Below are 22,799 nucleotides of genomic sequence, written 5' to 3' on the forward strand. Positions count from 1 at the left end.
TTCTTCCCCCTGACATCTGATTTCTGAATGGTTCATAAAACCATGAACACTACCCCATTACCTTTTTTGCACTACTTGTTTCATTTAACTGTAGTTAACTTAAATACGTAAGGGGTTTCTTTTTTTATGTCACTGCTAAGGCTAATAAAATGGCTTCTTTGTTATGTTATTAAAATGTCTTTCCTGTAATAATAACTGTGATGTAAGGAGTTCTGTCTCTCTCTCTGCTTGTTTGGGTTATATTATTGATAAGAGGGAGAACGAACCAATGAGTGTCCATGTTATTCTTTTTGTGGGTGATATTCTGTTTCATATGGCTGGGAACCGGTGGTTTAGCGGGCTTTTCGGGAGGAGACCCGGAGAAGAAGGGCGTGCTGGATGCGCTCTGGTCGACCACCGTGGTTGGTCCCAGGCGGCGAGTCGAGGGGTTCGGAGGGGATCGAATGGTGGAAGGAGGACCCCATTAATTGAGCTCCAACGGTTGTGCACGAAGTGGTTGAACTCTGATAAGTCTGGCACCCTTATTCTTTCCCTTTTATGTTGTATCTCTATTAATTACATAGTTCCAGTAAGATTTATAAAGTGTAATCTGTAAATCGTACATTGTGTGCTGTCTGATATTTGATGTGTGAGTTTGTACCAGGTGGCATTACACAGCAACGACGCAACCGTGAGACACGGTTTAGCGGGCGGACGGGGATTCCCCCTAGATAAACACGAGCCGATAGACCTGAGCGTTACAAATGAGTCGTGCAAGAAAAGCCACGAAGTCATGGGTCCAATGCCCATTCAGAACACATATAAAATAGTTAAATTTAATCAGCACAACAACAAATTTCATGACATAAGCTGGTGATACTAAACCCGACTCTGATATAAACTTACGATGCAAATCTTTCAAAGTAACCAGAAGGCCCCCCAAGTAATTGCTGCAAATACACTTAAAGTTACTGATTTCTGTTATACTTTCAGATCCTCAGCATCGGTCATGTTTCTTGTTTGCTTCATTGGAACATACAATTAAAAGCTCCTGCCTATTCCCAGCTCCCTCACTCACTCCATTGATAGTAACAACGTATACCATTCAGTACTGCAGACCAGTGTAAGAGTAATAGACCTGTACCCACCTGTGATTACCCCACAATGACTGACATGTACCCTTCAGTATAGCACCTCAGTGCTCTACAGGAAGTGAGCTGTACCCACGAGTGTACTGCCTGTTTTATGGTGACAGACCCATTCAAATCAATGCAGTACATCCAGTCTGAAGCTGGATGTGATCTGGATCTGTGCTTGAATCAGCACCACATTTATTATCACTGATTGATATGACATGAAGTTGGACCCTGAAGATCCAGTCAGGTACTGTACAGTCCCACGATCGGGTGAGCTGGCAGCACCGAATCGTCCCATCTTGAATCTTCAGCTGCAGCCTCTTCATCCATCCTCCTGGTCTCCGCATGCAGCCCCCAAACGTATCAGAATCAGGTTTAATATCATCGGCAATATTGTGAGATTTGTTGTCTTAGTTAAATTAAATAAGTAGTGCAAAATTAATAATTAAAAAAGAAATGAGGTAGTGTTCATGGGTTCAATGTCCATTCGGAAATCGGATGGCAGAGGGAAAGAAACTGATCCAGAATCACTGAGTGTGTGTCTTCAGGCTCCTCTACCTCCTCCCTGATAGTAGCAATGAGAAGAAGGCAGCTCCTGTGTGACAGAGATCCTTCATGATGGATGCCGTCTTAATGATGTCAGCGGCTTCTCCTCTCAAGGAATTGGGCTGGGGACTTGCTGGGAGCACGGGCAACCCTACAGCAAGAACTAGTATTGTCGGGAGTGGCCAGAAGGGTCAGAAACAGGGCTGCAAGGATGGTGAATTGTGCCGTACAGGATTAGAGGTGGGGATCGATGAGGCTTTGAAGAATGTGAAAATAAGGTTGGGAATTTTAAAAGCAACATTGGTCAGGGTAGTGAAAGAAGCACAGGGACAACGATTGAATGCAATGTGGTCCAGGAAAGGAGCATAGACAGCATTGTCATTGATTTCTCTCACTTCCAGTAATTTCTGCCCCTTCCTCCTTCTCTCTTTCTTCCATTCCCCATTCTGGTTCCCCTGCCACCCCTTCTCTTCTCCTAACCTGCCCATCAACTCCCTCAGGTGACCCTCTTCCTTCTCTTTCTTCCATGATCCACTGTCCTCTCCTATCAGATTCCTTCTTCTTCAGTCCTTTACCTCTTCCACCTATCATCGTCTCACACAACCCCCTTCCCCCACCTTCCCCCTCACCTGGTCTCACCTATCATCTGCCAGCTCATATGCGTTCCCTCCCCCCAACTTCCTATTCTGGATTCTGCCCTCTTCCTTTCCTGTCCCAATGAAGGTTTTGGTTGGAACTGTTGACTGTTTTACTCCCCTCCATAGATGCTGCCTGACCTGCTGAGTTTCTCCAGCGTTTCGTGGGAGTTGCTCTGGATTCTGAGCATTCACAGAATCTCTTGTGATGATCAATATACACTGATCTACCAGACATATCAGCTGGTATTGTAGATACGAAGACAAAGTCCAATTGAAGTGGTGTGTCCTGTTAGCCTTGCCACTGGCAGGCATAGCAGAATCAAAAGTATCTCCACGGCAACTGGGAATTCAATTTACAGTTTATCTTGCTGGAGTTGCATAGCAATTTAATTTACTGACTGAGTGAAATTCACAGTGAATAAAACTTAATTAAAGTGCAAGATTCCAGTGAAAAAGCAGAACTTACCTTTATTGTTGCACTCAGTAAATGCTGATTATATCGATTTTTGAATGAAAAATTACAGTGGTATATGATTCATTTATGATCACTCTCAGGACAACAGACTTTTCATTTTATCAGGAATGAAACAAGGTTAATTTAGCTCATAAAAGATGAAGCTATACATCTCCATGGTATATCTGTGGAAATTTGCCAGAATCTATCTCACTAAAGACTTGCAAATTTCTACAAATGTGCCCTGGAGAACCTTCTCACTAGTTGCATCGCCACCTAGTTTGGAGCCTCCAATACACAGGTTGAGAAAAAACCACTAAATCATGTAGACTCAGCCAAATCCATCATGGGCACTAGCCCCCTCAGCATCAAAGACATCTTGAAAAGGGAGCACCCATTATTAAACACCCTCACCATCCAGGACATGCCCTCCTCTTATCATGACCATCAGGGAGAGATATAGAAGACTGAAGACCCATGCTCAATGCTTTAGGAACAATTTCTTCCTCCCCATCATCAGGTTTCTGGATGGTCCATGAATCCATGTACAGTACCTTGCTGTTATGCTCTCTTTCTGCATTATTTATTTTTTATATTTCTTATTGTAATTTAGTAATTTTTAATGTATTGCACTGTACTGCCGCTGCAAAGTGACATATACAGTATCAGTGATAATAAACTTGATTCTGATGTCAAATAAAACACACCTTTATCATACAATCCTGGGTATATATATATATAAAACCAAGTTTCAAACAAAGCATACAGTAAGTGCTAATTGCCCATCATTATTCAATCTGTTTACAAGCAATCCCATATGTGGTAATGAAACCACCTATGTTTTTTTCCAAGCCATACACAATCTTACTTCAAAGTTCAAAGTGAATTTATTAACAAAGTACATATATGTCACCATATACAACCCTGCTAGGCCCAGTACAGGTCCTCAGAAATAATAACACAAAGGAATTTAAAGTTGCTGACCCTCCCAGCCTCAGATCCTCTGACGAGGACTGGCGCATGGACCTCTGGTTTCCTCTTCCTAAAATCACTAATCAGCTCCTCAGTCCTGCCGACATTCAGTAAGAGGTTGTTGTTATGATACCAGATTTTCAGTCTTCTCCTATATGCAGATCCATCACCACCTTTGATTCAGCCTACGACAGTGGTGTCATCAGCAAATCTGAATGTGGCATTGGAGCTGGGCTTAGCCGCACAGTCATAAGTGTGAAGCGGGGGCTAAGCACACAGCCCTGTGGATGCTCCTGTGCTGGTGGAGATCATGGAAGAGATGCTGTTGCCCAATCTGAACTGACTGGGGTCTGCAAGTGAGGAAATCGAGGATCCAATTGTACAAGAAGGTATTGAGGCCAAGGTCTTAGAAATTATTGATTAGTTTTGAGGGGATGATAGTATTGAATACTGAGCTGTGGTCAATAAAGAGCATCCTGATGTATGCATCTTTGCTGTCCAGACAACCCAGAGTTGAGTGAAGAACCAATGAATGAACCACCAAATAGTTGTTCTACTAGGCAAATGAGAGCAGATGCGTGTCGCTTCTCAGGCGGAAGTTGATGTGTTTCGTCACCAACCTCTCAGAACACTTCTTCACTGTGGATGTGAGTGCAACTGGACAATAGTCATGGAGACAGGTCACCAGGCTCTTCTTAGGCACAGGTGTAATTGAAACCTGCTTGAAGTAGGTGGGTACCTCAGATCACCGAAAGATCACAATGTTTCCAGCCAGTTGATAAGAACAGGTCTTTAGTCCTTTAGTACTTGGACAGACACTCTGTCTGGACCAGATGCTTTTCATGGCTTCACACTCATGAAAGCTGTTTGCACGTCAGCCTCACAGACTGAAATCCCAGGATCATTGGGAGCTGTGGGAGTATATGATGGTTCCTCCATGTTTTGACAGTCAAAGTGAGCATAGAAGTCATTAATTTCATTTGGAAGCAAAGCCCTGTTGTTGCCTACGTCACTTGAGCTATCTTTATAAGAGGTGATAGTATTTAAGCCCTGCCACAACCATTGAGCATCCTTCATTGATTCAAGTTTAGTTCGGAATTGCCATTTCCTTTCTGCTACCACCCTCCTTTCTAAAAGAGTGGAGAGACATTTGCAATCTTCCAGTCCTCCAGAACCATGCCGGAGTCCAATGATTCTTGAAAGATCATTACTAATGCTTCCACAGTCTCTACTGCTGCCCCTTTCAGAACCCTAGGGTGCAGTTCATCTGGTCTTTCAGCTTTTTGAGCATTTTCTCCTTTGTAATAGTGACTGTACTCACTTCTCTTCCCTCCCACTCTTCAATACCTGGCACACTGCTAATGTTTTCCACAATGAAGACTGATGCAAAATATCCATTTAATTCATCTGCCATCTCCTCGTCCCCCGTTATTATTTCTCCGGCCTCATTTCCTAGTGGTCCTATATTCACTCTCATCTCCCTTATTTTTTATGTACTTGAAAAAGATTCTTCTATCCACCTTTACGTTGTTTGCTAGCTTGCTTTCATATTTCATTTTTTCTCTCCTAATGATTCTTATAGTTGATTTCTGTAGGTTTTTAGAAGTTTCCCAATCCTCCACCTTCCCACTACTTTTTGCTTTGTTGTATGCCTTTCTTTTCCTTTTACAATAGCTTTGACTTCCCTTGTTAGCCACTGTTGTACTCTTTTTGCCATTTGAGTGTTTCTTTGTTTTTGGAATACATCTATCCTGCACCTTCCTCATTTTTCCCAGAAACTCTGCTGTCATCCCTACCAGTATCTCCTTCCAATTTACTTTGGCCAACTCCTCTCTCATACCACTGTAATTTCATTTACTCCACTGAAATACTGCTACTCCAGACTTTACTTCCTCCCCATCAAATTTCAAGTTGAACTCGATCATATTGTGATCACTGCCTCTGAAGGATTCCTTCACCTTAAGCTCCCTAATCAGCTCCGGTTTATTACATAAACCCAATCCAGGATAGCTGATTCCCTAGTAGGCTCAACAACAAACTGTTCTAAAAAGCCTCCTTGTAGGCATTCAACAACTTCACTCTCTTGCGATCCATTACCAACCTGATTTTCCTCATCTACCTGCATATTGAAATCTCCCATGACTATTTTAACATTGCCCATTTGACATGCCTTTTCTATTTCCCGTGGTCGTGGTTAGTGTAGTTGTTTTACAGTGCCAGCAATCAGAGATTGAGGTTCACTTCCCACCTCTGTCTGCAAGGGGTTTATGCGTTCTCCCCATGATCATGTGGGTTTCCTTTGGGTGCTCCCATGTTTCAAAGGTATACAATTAGGGAGAGGGTGAGTAAGTTGTGGACATGCTATGCCAGCTCTGGAAACTTGGCGACACTTTCGGGCAGCCCCTAGCACAATCCTTACTGATGTGATTTGATGCAAATGATATATTTCACTATATGCTTTGTTGTGTCAATGTACACATGATAAATAAAGCTAATCGTTATCTCTTTATACTCAAGTGCAGGTTAGGGCAGGGTTCTGTTCCTGTGAACTGTTTGTTACCCAAACAAATCACAAGTAAGAAATGCAGCTGCGAACTGGGCTCTCACTCAGCAGTAGATACCTGTAGCCCTAAGCAGCTGGCAAATCCAACCCGCCTCTCTCCCAAATGCTCGTTCAGATGTATCGCCTGTGCATAAGTTGGATGTTCTGGAGAGGATCTGTAATATTGTTCTGTCTATGCTGATAGAAGCCACAACTTTAGTCTCCCATTGGCGTGCAGGTAGGTAAAATATCTTGGCACAGTCACGTGGCTGTAGTCAATCCTGAATGAATCAAGATCTGCTTCATTGCTTACGAACGCTGAACTTGATGTATAAATCTAAAATCTAATCCAGGGGTTCCCAACCTGGTCTCCACGGACCCCTTGGTTAATGGCAGTGGTCCGTGGCATAAAAAAGTTTGGGAACTCCTGGTCTAATCTAATCAGAGCAAAACAGAGTGGTACACTATCCTTTCCTATCACATTCCTCCCTCTCCAGCCTTTTGCTTCTTCCACTGATCACTTCCTAGCTTCTTACTCCATCTCCCACCCTCCCACCTACCATGCCCCTCACCTGGTTTCATTTATCATCTGCCAGCACCCCCACACACACCTTCTATTCAATATAGGTAATTGATTTACTTGTTTATTTATTATGTTTTAGTTTATTTATCATTTTTTTCACACTCTCTCTCTCTCTCTGCTGGATTATGTATTGCATTGAACTGCTGCTGCTAAGTTAACAAATTTCATGTCACATGCTGGTGATAATAAACCTGATTCTGATTCTGATTCTGAAGTTTCAGATGTGATGCAGAATCTTTGCAAACTCGTAAGCAAGTAGGAGCACTTTCTTCGTAATTGCACTTACGTGCTGGGCCCAGGCCAGGTCCTCTGAAATAATAACACCAAGGAACTTAAAGTTGCTGACCTTTCAAATGTGCTGCCTGATTCGCTGTGAAGCTCCAGCATTTTGTGTGTACTGCTCAAGGTCTCCGACATTTGTAGAATCTCTTGTGTTTAAGATGTTGATCAGATCAATAAGCTCTGGAATGCTGTGTACAAGCACTGAGGCAACACAAGGCCTACATGCAGCATCCACTATCCGATTCCCTTTTAAACCCCTGACTGTCTGTCAATCACACATTTCAAAAGAGAGTCAGGGCAGAATCAATGGGCCAAAAGGCTTAATTCTGCTCCTATACCGTATGGTCTTAAACAATTTGCAGGCCATAGGGAAAGAGGCAAAAGGACTCATTGGGATACAGTATAAAGAGCCAGAATGGCTACAGTGGGCAGAATGACTTCTTGTTCTATGATAATCAGATAATTCTTTTAATATTTAAACATATCAGCTACCCTTGGGTTTCCTCAGTCTGACTATTCTGCTTCAGGTGTTCTTTTGCTTAAGCATAAAGATTCAAGATTCAAAATTGTTCAGCACACAAGTGTAAAGGAGAACAAAAACATTATTTTTCTGGATCTGATGTAGCACACAAAAACACAATAAGATAAAGATCACAATAATAAGAATGTACAAAATACATAATAATGTTTTTTTCATACCTTCCCTCCTCCAATCACCTTCTCAGCAGCGTACACCGACTGATTACATCTTGGACACTTGTCAGCACCACCAAACTTGTGGGCAAACTTGGAGGAGCTGGGGTTTGGAGACTGATGAGGTTTGACCCTTGGAAAAGGAAATAAAGAGAGCTTAAACTCATTGGGCTGAAGGGTGTCAATCCAAAACGTTGGCACTTTATTCCTCTCCATAGATGCTGCCTGACCTGCTGAGTTCCTCCAGAAGTTTGTATCTGTGGGGTAAAGGTTTGTCAAACAGTATATCCCAAAGACATACAGGTAAGGATTAGTGAGATGCGGGCAAGCTATTTTGAAGTTGGAAGTGTGGCGACACCTGTGGTCTGCCCAGCACAATCCAAGCTGATTTGATTTCATGCAAATCAGACGTTTCACTCTATGTGCTTTCTGAGACTTCATGAACATATCATGGATGAACCAAATGATTTGATGGCTAGATCTGTGTCATTCAAGACCAGTAATCCAAAACTATACAAGAAGTCCAGGTAGGACCTATGTAAGGCTATTTTCAGAGTGAAAAAACAATTTGGATTGAAGTTGAATGCATGTCATCTCTGGCAGGGTTTGCAGGCTATTACTTCCTACAAGGCAAGAACTAACCTCATGAATGACTGCGGTGCTCCCATGATGCACTCATTGAAAGGGAGAATAAAACTACACCTGTGCGAATCTCTACAGCATCTGATAACCCTGTGATCTCTGTCTCGGAGCCTGACATCAGAATATCTCTCAAGAGGGAACCCTCGCAAGACGACAGGCCCTGATGGTGTACTTGGTAGAGCACTGGAAACTTGTGCTGGCCAGCTGGTGGAAATGTTCAAGGACATCCTCAATCTCTCACTGCTGGAGTCAGAGGTTCCCACCAGCTTCAAAAAGGTGTCAATTATGCCAGTGGCTAAGAAAAGCAGGTGGGCTGTCTCAACAACTATTGCCCAGTCGCACTCATATCTACAATGATGAAGTGCTTTGTGAGTTTAGTCATGGCCAGAATTAACTCCTGCCTAAGCAAGGTCCTGGACTCACTGAAATTTACCTATTGCCAAAACAGATCTACAGCAGATGCAATCTCACCGGCTCTCCGTTTGGCCTTCGATCACCTGGACAACTATAATACCAATGTCAGGCTGCTGCTTATTGAGTATAGCTCAGCTTTCAACATAATCATTTCCTCAATTCTAATCAAAAAGGTCCAAAACCTGGGCCTCTGTACCTCCCCCTGCAACTGAATCCTTGACTTCCTCATCGGAAGACCACAGTCAATGCAGATCAGAAATAACATCTCCTCCTCACTGACAATCAACACTGGAGTATATTACTGCTTAGCCCACTGCTCTATTCTCTCTATCCCCATGACAGTGTAACTCAAACACCATCTATAAATTTGCCATTGACAGACTTTTGTTGGCAGAATTTCAGATGGTGACAAGGAGGCATATAGGAGAGAGATAGACCAGCTGGTTGAGTGGTGTCACAAGAACAACCTTGCACTTAACAGCTGTATCACTAAGGAATTGATTGTATCACTAAGGACTTCAGGAAGGGAAGGTAGAGGGAACATACACCAGGCTTATCAAGGGATGAGCAGTGGAAAGGGTGAGCAGTTTCAAGTTCCTGGGTGTCAAAATCTCTGAAGGTCTTTCCTGGGCCCAACATATTGATCCAATTACAAAGAAGGCATGACAATGGCTATATTTCATTTAGAGTTTGAGGAGACATGGTCTGACACCAAAGACTTTTGCAAACTTTCGGAGATGCACCATGTGAGTATTCTAACTGTCTGGAATGGAGCAGCAACTGCACAGGATCAGGAAAAGCTGCAGGAAGTTGCAAACTCAAGCAGCTCCATCATGGGCACTAGCCTCTCCAGCGATGCCTCAAAAAGGCAGCATCTATCATTAAGGACTCCTATCACCCAGTAAATGCCCTCTTCTCATTGCTACCATCAAAGAGGAGGTATAGGAGCCTGAAGACACACATGCAACGTTTTAGAAACAGCTTCTTCCCCTCTGCCGTCAAATTTCTGAATGGACAATGAACCCATGTACAATACCTCAATAATTTTTTGTTCTCTTTTTGCACTATTTACTTGATTTAGTTTTTAAAATATATTTCGTATTGTAATTTATTTTTTTTATTATGTATTGCAATGTAATGTACTGCTGCTGTAAGACAACAAGTTTTGCGACATATGATAGTGATATTGAGCCTAATTCTGGATCTGATGTTTTGACGTACATGTGATATATAAAGCTAATCTTAATCTTAAATGCGACCGGCACAATAAAAAGGGGCTATTAAACTGAAGGCAGCGGAAAGAGTTTCCTTACTTTGAGTGTATGCAAGATATTTTCCAGCTCAATAGTTGCACACAAATTATTTTGAATAGAATAAATATCTTCCATAAAGTGTTTAAAACATGTCCTATATTCCTTGCAAAATAAATCCATTTCCCATAAATTTAACTTTGGAATGCTAAGATTGATTATTCATGAGCACATAAATAAAATCTTTCCCCCTCTGCTGGAAAGCAGAAAGCATCTTTGTCTATCTGTGTTTTTACATTCGTGGTGATAAAGATAGCTTCAAATTTCCCTTGGTTAGAGAGCAAAGATCCTGATTCCATAAATGTACAGGCAGAGATCTATTACAGGAGAACGCTGAAGTGATGGATACGGGTTTAATTTCAACCTTTAAGGGAAATTTGGGTAAGTACATGGAAGGGAGGGGAATGGAGGGCTGTGGTCCGGGTGCAGGTCGATAGGACTAGGCAGAAAAATAGTTTGGAATGGACTAGATGGGATGAATGGCTGTTTCTACGACTCTGTGACTTTATATGGCAACAGGATTTGATTTCCTTATCTAAGCAACAAATAACTCATCAGTTCTCCAGTCTGTATTCACCTGTAAGTTGTAACTATTGCATGGATGGGGTGAGAAAACAGGGTCAGTGTCCCTTTAAACACACCAACAATTTCAGGGCAAATGACTGTACACTTAATTCACCCCAAAGCATTTTGAAACATTTCTTCAGAAATGGCCCCGTCACCAGAGCAAACCTCACAACTGCTTGAATTGCAGTTGCTATACAAGCCTTCGTCAGCGGTGTGGTAGCTTCACTTCCACGCTCGGAAAAGGGATGGAGGCTTTGTGGACAGTGATCACAAGATGGACTTCTTCCTGAGTTTTCCTGTCAAGGTACTCTAGCCTGTGAAGTTGCCCCAACAAACCAGATTCGGATTCATTTATTTATCACATGCACATCAGAACTTACACTGAAATGCATCATGTGTGTTAACAACCTTTTGAGAACTTGGCCATTTTGATGTAATTTGAACAGTATTCCAGCACAACGTGTTTGACTGCTCATACTTATCAGTAACTCTACTTGGAATACATATAGACAGAAAGATGCCAAGAAAAGGCCAACAATGTCATGAAGGAACCCAGCCACCCTGCTCATTGGACTTTTTGTCCCACTCCCTTCAGGGCGAAGGCTGCATAGCATCCACGCAAGCACCACCAGACTCTAAAAACAGTTACTTTCCCCAGGCAGTAAGGTTGATCAGCACCTCCTCCCGCTATCCCACCACCTCTACTTTATCACTTCTTGTCAGTCACCTTATGTACAGACACTCCTGTATCTAGCATCACTTTATGGACATACACCTTCTCCCCTAGTTAAACATGTTGTGTGGCAATGGCCCGGCACAGTTCAGCACATCCCCTCCATGGACACTGTTGACATTTCTCACTGCCTCGGTAAAGTAGCCAACATAATCAAAGACCCTGTCTACTCCAGACATTCTGTCTTCTCCCCTATCGCCTTGAGCAGAAGATACAAAAAGCCTGAAGCCATATACCACCAGGTTCAAGGACAGTTCCTACATGTCTATTAAGGGATTATTGAATGGTCGACACAGTAACACAGTGATTAACATAACGCGCTTCAGTACCAGCAATTAGCAACTGGGGTTCAATTCCCACCACTGTCTGTAAGGAGTTCTCCCCGTGACCACATGGGTTTCATCCAGGTGCTCTGGTGTCCTCCCACATGTCCAGTTCGGGTTAGTGAGTTGAGACTATGCTATATTGGTGTCAGAAGCATGGTGACAATTGCAGGCTTCCCCCAGCACAATCCTCGGACTGTGTTGGCTGTTGATGCAAATGATGCACTTCACTGTACCTTTCGATTTTTCACCACACCTGAGACAAATAAAGCTAATCCTTCATCTTTATTCAATAAAATGACCTCACGGTCCACCTCTTTATTGCACCTTATTGTCTGCCTGCACTGTGCTCTCTCCATAACTGTTAACACGGCTTGGCATCCTGTTATTGTTTTCCCTTGTTCTACCTCATGTACAGATATGATGAAGTCATCTGTATGGATGGCGCGCAAAACAATATTTTTCACCAGTACCGTGGTATGTGTGACAATAGTAAACCACTTGTCCAACAGAAGAACGCTTGAGCTGGCTGAAACATACCATAGTGGTGGAGCTGTTTCGTTGATATGTGTCATCTGAACACGAAACAGGGAATTAATCGGGTCAGGGGCTGGTGAGTGATTTCCTTTTCTCGCTTCCTTCATTTTCTTCGGGCCATCTCCCTCCCACCCTCCCCATAAAGAGGTTTACTGCTTTATGGAGTAGGGTTCCTGTAGTTCGTCTGGGTGGATGGGAGATAGGAAAAGGGCTTGTTTTGTTGGTATTGTTCTGCTGCTCTTGTTCCGCAAACATTGTGGGCAGGCTATGCTAGCATCAGACTGCGTGACGACACTTGCAGGCTGTCCCCAGCTCAAAGACTCATAGGGTCATAGAGAAGTACAGCACAGAATCAGCCCCTTCACCATTCTAGCCCATGCCAGACCATTTAATCTGTCTAGTCCCATTGATCTGCACCTGGAACATAGCCTCCATACCCCTCCCATCCAGGTACCTAACAAACTTCTCTTAAACGTTGAAATCGAGCTCGCATGCACCCCTTGCACTGGCAGCTCGTTCCACACCCTCATGACCCTCAGAGTGAAGAAGTTCCCCATCATGCTCCTCGTAAATCATCCTTCAATTATGTTGGTTATTAATGTAAATGACGCATTTCATTTCATGTTTCGATGTAAGTATGATAAATAAATGAATCTGAACATTTTATGCCACAGCTGATGAAGTCAAGCATCCCAAATGCCCTCTTCCCCAGCCTCTCCGTCTGTGCTCATCCTCTCAGGCACCTCAGGACTTGTAGGAAATATACCAGCGTAGTCTGAGGCTTAGATATTTAATTACAATAAATTAGATTGGATGAATAATGAGTTGAAATTTCCATGATAAGCACAATTCAAAATTATGGAGGAGCACAGTCCTGAGTTACAGGGAAAGATTAAAAAGTTTAGGACTTTATTCTGTGGAGTGCCAGAGAATGAGTGGAGATCTTTTTAAAGGTATAAAAAGTTATGAGGGGTATAGATAGGGTGAATGCACGCAGGGCTTTTTTCCCTTCAGGTTAGGTGAGTCTAGAACTAGAGCTTGTAGGCATAGGGTGAAAAGTGAAATATTCAAGATCAACTTGAGGGAATCTTCTTCATTTGGAGGTTGGTGCAAGTGTGGAACAAGCTGCCAGCAGAAGTGGTAGATACGGGTTCAATTGTAACATACGGTACAAGAAAGGTTTGGAGGGATATGTACAGGTGTAGATAGGTCAGCATAGACTGGATGGGCTGAAGGGCTTTTGCTCAATAGTATGCTATGACTGAATGGTTACAATAAATGTGACATAAATATATATATGTACAATTGTCTGAGCCTGCAGCTGAAGGATTTTCACAACTGAATTATGTTGAACTGCTCAAAATTCCCCTTTTCTTTGTGGCAATGAGTCCCTGCAAATTTGATCCACGATGGGAACCTGAAACAGTGTGTTCACAAATATTTTTAACACTTACTCCACATGTTGACTGGGTTGACTCTCATCGGCTGCAGAGCTGAGCGTTCCCGCACCTTGACCATAGCCATAGCCCTTGGGTCCATACTTCTTGCCATAGCAGGACTTACAGTAGATTTCTGCTTCATGGGCAGCCATGGTGGTGCTGTCCAGGGCCTTTCTGCAGGTCACTAGAAACGGAAGGGAGAGAAAGGAAACAAAAGCTACTGCAGACTGAGTTCCTCCAGCATTTTGGTGTGTTACTCTTGATTTCCAGCATCTGCAGAATCTCATGTGTTAATAATTAGCAAAGGGTCAGTTTGCATGTACACAGAAAGGTGCCAGGAAAGGGCCAGTAACATCATGGAGGATCCCACCCACCCTGTCCGTGGACTGTTTGTCCCTCTCCCATCAAGGAGGAGGCTACGTAGCATCCACACCAGGACCACCAGACTCAAAAGCAGAAGCAGTGAGGCTGATCAACACCTCCACTGACGAACACACCCTTCACACCCCAACCACCACTACTTTATCACTTCCTGTCAGTCACCTTCTGTACAGGCGTTACTGTACCTCACGATATCACCTACTGGACATACAATCAATCTATGTGTACAAGTTATCCTGAAAAAGATATAAGCTACATGAAGGGCCCTGATGAAGAGTCTTGGCCCAAAATGTTGACTGTTTGTTCATTTACATGGATGATTTCTGACTTGCTGAGCGTCTCCAGAACCTTGTGTGTTTTGTTTTGGATTTCCAGCATCTGCAGAAGTTCTAGTGCAGATATGCTATCTTATGTATTTATATTTATTGTTTTCTTTATCTTATTGTGTTTTTGTGTGCTGTATCGGATCCAGAGTAACAATTCTTTCATTCTCCTTTACACCTGTGTACTGGAAATGACATCAAGCAATCTTAGATCATAAGACATAGAGCAGAAATGGGCCATTCGGCCCATCAAGTCTGCTTTGCCATTTCATCATGGCTGATCCACTTCCCTCTCAACCCATTTTCCTGCCTTCTCCCCGTAACTTTTCATGCCTTGACCAATCATGAACCTATCAGTGTCTGCCATAAATACACCCACTAACCTGACCTTCACAGCCACCTGAGGCACTGAATTCCATATATTCACTGCCCTCTGGCTAAAGAAATTCCTCCTCAACTCTATTCTAAATGGACATTCCTCTATTCTGAGGCTGCACAGAATACAGTCCTAGACTCCCCCACTGTAGAAAACATCCTCTGCACACCCACCCTATCTAGGCCTTGCAGCATTCGATAGGTTTCAATGAGATATCCTCTGATTCTTCTAAATTCCAGCAAGTGAAGGCCCAGACCCATCAAACACTCCTCATAGGATAGGCCTTTCATTCCAGGAGTCATTCTCCTGAACCTCCTCTGAACCCTCTCCAGTGTCAACACATCCTTTTTTAAACGGGGGCCCAAAACTGCTCACAAGACTCCATCCAAGTGAGGCCTCACCAGTGCCTTATAAAGCCACTGCATTACATCCTTGCTTTTATATCCTCGTCCTTTCAAAATAACTGCTAACATTGCATTTGACTTCCTCATCACCGCCTCGGCATGCAGATTAACCTATAGGGAACCTCGCATGAGAACTCCCAAATTTCTTTGCACCTTGGATTTTTGAAATTTTTTCCCTGTTTTGAAAATAGTCTATGCTTTTATTCCTCCCACCAAAGTGCATGACCATGCATTTTCCAAGATTGTATTTCATTTGCTACTTATTTTCCCATTCTCCTAATCCAGCGGTCCCCAACCACCGGGCCGCAAAGCATGCACTACCGGGCCGCGAGGAAACGATATGATTTGGCGATAGGAGTCAGCTGCACCTTTCCTCATTCCCCGTCACGCGCACTGTTGAGCTTGAACGCACGCGAGGTCAATACGCACATGTCATCCATGTCAGCCCACGAAGGAGATCAACTCCTCAAGCTTGCAAATGACGGCGGGCTGAAATGTATGTTTGATATAACATCTCTGCCGGCATTCCAGATCAAAGTCAAGGCTAAATATCCTGAGATAGCCACGAAAGCACTAAAAACGTTGCTTCTATTTCCAACATATCTCTGCAATGAATGCAATGAAAACTAAATTGCGGAATAGGCTGGACATAAGGAACCCCCTTCGAGTATCGCTGTCTCCCCTCACCCCTCGATAGGACCGTCTTGTTGCAGAGAAACAAGCCCAGAGCTCCCACTGATTCAGCGATACTGGTGTGTTGCAATGATTTTATATGATCATACGGGGAAAATAAGTGCTGTGTGTTTAATATCCAAATATTACTTAAAATGTTATGTTGCTATTTACTTATATAACCATATAACCATATAGCAATTACAGCACAGAAACAGGCGATCTCTGCTCTTCTAGTCCGTGCTGAACGCTACTCTCACCTAGTCCCACCGACCTGCACTCAGCCCATAACCATCCATTCCTTTCCTGTCCATATACCTATCCAATTTTTCTTTAAATGATAATATCGAACCTGCCTCTACCACTTCTACTGGAAGTTCGTTCAATACTTACTTCAAGCTCCCCTGTCCTCCCCTGATAATTGACTTATCGCTATATTCATGCGAGGAAAATATGCGCTGTGTGTTTAATATTAAATTCGTTAGATAAACCCTTTTAGAAATGAAATTGAGTGTATTAGCCACTTATCACCTATATTCCGGTCATGATTATCACCCCCTTCCCCGAACAGAATCGGCAAAAGCAATTTGTAGAAAAAAGTCGGCACGTACATGAATGCACGAGTCACGCATGCGCACTTGCGCCCACGCAAGGCTTCATGGTCATTGTAGTCTTACTCTGAGTAAACCCAACATATTTGACTGCTACTCTTGTCCGTTGTCAACCCTACCTTCCCCCACACCCCACCCCCCACCGCCCACCAGTCGGCCGGTCCGCAAGAATATTGTCAATATGAAACCAGTCCGCAGTGCAAAAAAGGTTGGGGACCCCTGTCCTAATCTATTCAAGTCCTTCTGCAGCCTCTCTGCTTCCTCAACACCATCTGCTCCTCCAGAAGATATCTCCATATCTTCTGCAAACCTGTCCACAAAGCCACCAATTCCATCATCTGTCATTGACATGCAACATAAAAAGAAGTGGTCCCACATCGACCCCTGTGGAACTCTACTAGTCACTGGCAGCCAATCAGAAAAGGCTCCCTTTATTCCCACTCTTTGTCTCCTGTCAGTCAGCTGATGCTGTATCCAGGTAAGTATCTTTCCTATAATACCATGGGCTCTTATCTTGTTAAGCAGCCTCATACACAGCACCATCATCATCATAGCTTGTCACACCAGACAGCCAGCCACTCTAGTGTTGTTTGGTTGATGTTGAGCAGATCAGTGTCAGCTAAATCAGGTGAGAGCGGACAGTTGCGGAGAATGTGTTCAATGTTCTGCACCCTTCCGCCACACTCACAGGATTTGCTAGTCTTTAACCATATTAACCACTTCACCATATTGTCTCCCGTCCTACAAAATCCTGCTCTCGCTCTGTCGAGAGTGCACCACTTCTGTCTGTCAAGCAGTGCCCCGTCTGGTAACATTTCTGTGGGGTCTTGCGCTGTATTGTTTGGTGGGGTTCTGGCTTCTGTTTGTTGCCAGAGGTCAATCCTGTATGTTTGGGGGGATGTTCCGTGCGGTAGTTCCTCCACTGTAGCAAAGCTTTTCCTCGATTTTAGGCGGTTGGAAACTGGATAACGATGATGTAGTGGGTGCCATGGATCCGAGTTCTGTTTACCTTCTTCAATTTTTGTTGTAGTGTGTCTTCGGATCTCTGGCGGAGCAATGCCTGCAAGTCTGTAAATGATGTTAGTGGGTGTGGGGCACAGTGTGAAAGGATAAAAGGGTACTGCACCATGTCAAAGGCCTTCTGAAAATTCAAGTGCACAACATCTCCTAATTCTCCTTTGTCAGTTCTGCTTCTTATCTTCTCAAATAATTTCAACAGATTTTCCTTGAGGAAACTATGCTGATTATGGCCTATTTTATCATGTACCTCCAAATATTCCAAAACCACATCCTTAACATCTTCCCAACCACTGAAGTCAGGCTAATTGGCTTATAATTTCCTTTTTTCTACCTCCATCTTGAAGAATGGAGTGACATTTTCAATATTCCAGTCCTTTGGAACCATGGCAGAATCTATTGATTCTTGAAGGATCATTACTAATGTCTCCACAATCTCTTCAGCTACCCCTTTCAGAGCCCTGAGGAGTCAGTTCTGATGAAGGGTCTCGATCGGAAATATTGACTTTTTTTTCCCTCTCCATAGATGCTGCCTGACCTGCTGAGTTCCTGCAGCATTTTTTGCATTTTTATCTGGATTTCTGGCATCTGCAGTACCTCTTGCATAAATGAGTTAGTCAGGGCACAGGTTCATGGGCAGCCCTTTGATAACTGACAGAAATGATGGTCTGAGTACATTGTGTACGAGAGTGCATGCGGGTAATTTTGCAATGAGGCGCCCACCTTTTAAAGCAAAGTTAAATTATAGCTATCAGCTCCCGAGACATTGAAACCCTTTCATTTTGTACTCTGAGCAGTTTCTGAGTGTGCGACCTTTCTTGTTACTTTAATACATGCTCCAAGATCAGGATCATTTGGCAAAGATTTGAATTAATTACGTGACTACTGTGAAATATTATTAGGCCTGCTATGCCTCTGGGAAGTTCATTTCTCATTGCCGGTGCTCAAAGTGCGCAGAAGTTCAACACATATTTATCAGAGACCAGAAGAGTTTCTGCCAGTTGCTCTGATTTCCTTGAACATTTCAAGGATGTGCTCGTTGGTTAATTGGGTAATTATTGGTAAATTAGACTTCAGTTGAACTAAGGGGGAAAAAGGAGGAAACAGGACTGATGAGATTAGTCTGTGGAAAGCTGACTCGGATCCAAAGGATTGAGTAGTTTCCTTCTGTGGCAGAATGAGTGAGTAAAATATAATACTGCTTGCTGTTTTCAAGGACAATACAACTTATGTCCTCAGCATTATTTATGTATTTATTGGCCATTTATCTGTCTATCCATTTATTAAATCTATTTATTTATTTCTTCCATTTATTACATCTATTTTTATTTATTTTTTCATTTATTAAATCTTTTTATATATCAATTAATTTTACTTTATTATTTCTCTACTTATTTATTCACTTGCTTAATTATTTGACCACCTATTTATCTGTTTTTTTTTCTTATTTATTACTTATGTGTCTGTTTGTATATTTTATTTATTGCATTTTTATATTTGCTGTTTGTTTTCTTTTGCACAAATGGGTCTTCATTGGTCTTTGTGTGTAGTTGTTCATTGATTCAATTGTATTTCTTTGTCCTACTGTGAATGCCTGCAAGAAAATGAATCTCCGAGTAGTATAAGGTGAAGTCTACATACTTTGATAATAAATTTACTATGAACTTTGAAAGATTGTACCTGTAGCTCCACTGAGGTTGACAGAACCTAATGTGAAATGCTAGGTACCAATGGCAAATGATACTTTCAAATCACATTTCCCTCAAAAGATCAAGCTCAACTGGTCTGGTACTGAAGAGTGTGGTAGAACAGAGGGATCTGGAAATAAAGATCCATTGTTCCTTGAAAGAGGTATCACAGGTAACAAGGTGGTAAATAAAGCTTTTGGCACATTGGCTTTCATAAATCAGAGTATTGACAAGAGTCAGAATATTATATTGAAGTTGTATAAGAAATTGGTGAGGCTCAATTTGGAGCACTGTGTGCAGTTCTAGTCACCTACAAAACAGGAAAGGTATCAATAAGATTTAGAGTACAGAGAAAATTTATAGGATGGAGCTGGGACTGGAGGACCTGAGTTAGATTATGAAGACATGCAGTCCTCTTTTATTGTCATTTAGTAATGCATGCATTAAGAAATGATACAATATTTCCTCTGGTGTGATATCACAAAACACAGGACAGACCAAGACTGAAAAAAACTAACTAAAACTAAGTTATAGAGAAAGGTTGAATAGGTTAGGACTTTATTTGCTGGAGCACAGGAGAATGTGGGGGGATTTGATGGAGGTATACAAAATCATGAGGGGTATATATAGGGTAAATGCCAGCTGGCTTTTTCTACTGTTAGATGAGACTAGAACTAGAGACCATAGGTTAAGGGTGAAAGGTGAAATATTTAAGGTGACCCTGAGGGACATCTCCTTCACTCAGAGGGTGATGCGAGTGTTGATTGAACAGCCAGCAGAAGTGGTAGGCACAGGTTCTAGTGCAGCATTTAACAGGTTTGGATAAGTACATGGATGGGAGGGGCGTGAAGGGCTATGATCCAGGTGCAGGTCGATAGGCTTTGGCAAAATAACAGTTCGGTATGGTCTAGATTGGCCAAAGGGCCTATTTCTGTGATGTAATGCTCTATGACAAATTCCTATCCAACAAAAATGATATATTTTTTGGATCTATACTTTGATACTGAGCCACATGAAGGGGACAATCTTTCGGGAGAACATCTTGCTCAATTCGAGTGATCGCACTAGCCTCATTTACTTGTAAATAGTTACCTTGCTTAGAGTTGACTCCCTACGAATCTAAGTAAATCTACTAATTTACTAACCTGCCAGGTATTGGGGCAGCATATTGGAGCAATTTCTTGTTTGGAATCATTAATAGGAATAAGAAAAATCAGACAGACCTTGAAGTACATGCATAATCTGCTCGCACACAAAAAAAACACTTAATGCATATGCTGGTGAAAAATATGATTTGCCTTTCAATTTTAAACAAGGCGACATCCGACCAGCATGTTGTTGATTGATAGTCCGACAGTGCTGATGAAGATGATACATTAAGAAAATGTAGTCATGTCGTAAAGAAGTTCTAATTTTTAATTTCTTTTTATTTAGAGATACAGCATGAAACAGACCTCCTGGTACTCTGAGCCACACTGCCCAGCGATTTTCCCCCAATTTAATACTAGCTTAATTTAGGACAAATTTATAATGACCAATTCAGCTATCAACTGGTACATCTTTGGACTGTGGGAGGAAACCCACGAGGAATGGGGAGAACGTACAAACTCCTTACAGGCAGCGATGGGAATTGAACCCTGGTCGTCTGTACGGTAAAGCATTGTGCTAACCACTAGGCCGCCCCTTCAGTGAGGTGTTTTAAGTTGGTACTGGTGTTTCAGGAATTATTTTATTTATTTCAAGATACAGCACAGTTTCTGATCCAACAAGCCCACGTGTAACGTACACTCATGTGACCAATTCATCTACCGAGCCGTGTATCTTCTGGAACCTGGGAGGAAACCGGAGTGATGGTGGATCCCAATTCCTTGGAAAACAGTAGGCTGGTTACACACTGGCGGGGTATCTGCTGCAGGATGTGTTTTATTTTTGCTCCAGGGTTCTTTGTTTCGGGAGGGGTGGGGGAGAACTGACAACGCGTACTTACTGCAATTGAAGCAGGTTTTGTGGAAGCTTCGGTTGTTGCATTGTATTTCCTCTGCGTGGTAGACCGTCTTGTCACAGGCAGCGCACTTGGCTCCTCCACCCCACTGCGGCATTGCACCAGAGTACAGGGAAGGCAAAGAACTAGAGGAGAGAAAAGAACACAGACGTAATCAGAAGGAAACAGGTTGACTATCACTGATACATATCAAGAAATCTGTTCTTTTAAGGCAGCAATAGAGTGCAATACATAAAAATTACTGTAAGTTGAAATGTTGGAAGTGACTGTACCACTGAGAGCATTCTAACTGTCTACATCACCAAAAGGTATGGAGGGGCCACTGACAGGATTGGAAAAAGCTGCAGAGGATTGTAAAGCAACACACTTTATCAAAGTTGCTGGTGAACGCAGCAGGCCAGGCAGCATCTCTAGGAAGAGGTACAGTCGACGTTTCAGGCCGAGACCCTTCGTCAGGACTAACTGAAGGAAGAGTTGGTAAGAGATATGAAAGTGGGAGGGGGCTTGTAAACATGGACAACTTCATTATGGGCACTAGCTTGCCACCATTGAGGGCATCTTCAAAAGATGATGTCTCAAGCAGGCCGCATCCATCATTAAAGACCCTCACCATCCAGGACTTGCCCCCTTCTCATCAGAGGGGTGGGGGGGGGTTACAGGATGCCTAAAAAGCCACATTTAATGTTTGAGGAACAGCTTCTTCCCCTCCAACATCAGGTTTCTGAATGGACAATGTACCCGTGAACACTACCTGCCCGTTCACCTCCACCCTCCCAATTCCAGTCAGGGCCCCAAACAGTCCTTCCAGGTGAGGCAACACTTCACCTGCGAATCTGTTGTGATCGTCCATTGTGTCTGGTGCTCCCATTGCGGCCTCCTCTACATTGGTGAGGCCCATTGTAAATTGAGGGGGGGGTGCTGCTTTGTCGAGCACCTCCACTCCATCCGCCAAAAGCAGAACTTCCAAGTGGCCAAACATTTTAATTCCCATTGCCTCTCCTGTTCCGACATGCCAGTCCATGGCCTCCTCTTGTGCCACAATGAGGCCATCCTCAGGTTGGAGAAACAACACCTTATATTTTGTCTGGGTATCCTCCAATCTGATGGCATGAATATAGATTTCTCCTTCTGGTTTAAAAAAAATTCCCTCAGCCTCTCCTCTTCTTCTATTATCCACTCTGACCTTTTAACTCCTCACCTGCCTATCACCTCCCCCTTGTGCACCTCCTCCTTCCCTTTCTCCTATAGTCCACTCTCCTCTCCTATCAGATTCCTTCCACTCCAGCCCTTTACCTTTCCTACCTACCTGGCTTCACCTGTCACCTTCCAGCTATCCTCCTTCCCCTCCCCACCTTTTCACTCTGTCATCTTCCCTCTTCCTTTCCAGTCCTGAAGAAAGGTCTTGGGCTGAAACGTCAACTGTTTATTCATTTCCTTTGACGCCGCCTGACCTGCTGAGTTCCTCCAGCATTTTCTGTGTGTTGCTTTGAATTTCCAGCAACTGCAGATTTTCTTGTTTATTTTTGCTCTCGATT

At 43.0% G+C, this 22,799-nt stretch overlaps 1 protein-coding gene across 2 annotated transcripts in view; it reads right to left on the reverse strand.

The window, feature by feature from the left end:
- csrp3 (cysteine and glycine-rich protein 3 (cardiac LIM protein)) overlaps positions 1-22,799 on the reverse strand; it is a 61,865-nt gene that overhangs the window by 8,536 nt on the left and 30,530 nt on the right. For both annotated transcript variants that reach the window (XM_063063134.1, XM_063063135.1), the window contains exons 2-4: positions 21,250-21,389; positions 13,806-13,974; positions 7,832-7,958 (exon numbers count right to left, since the gene is read on the reverse strand). In XM_063063134.1, coding sequence (XP_062919204.1) covers positions 7,832-7,958; positions 13,806-13,974; positions 21,250-21,361 — 408 coding nt within the window. In that variant the 5' untranslated portion in view covers positions 21,362-21,389. The remainder of the gene's footprint in view (positions 1-7,831; positions 7,959-13,805; positions 13,975-21,249; positions 21,390-22,799) is intronic.

This window comes from Mobula hypostoma, chromosome 11 (assembly GCF_963921235.1).
Source record: "Mobula hypostoma chromosome 11, sMobHyp1.1, whole genome shotgun sequence".
In the NCBI taxonomy this organism is placed as follows: Eukaryota; Metazoa; Chordata; class Chondrichthyes; order Myliobatiformes; family Myliobatidae; genus Mobula; species Mobula hypostoma.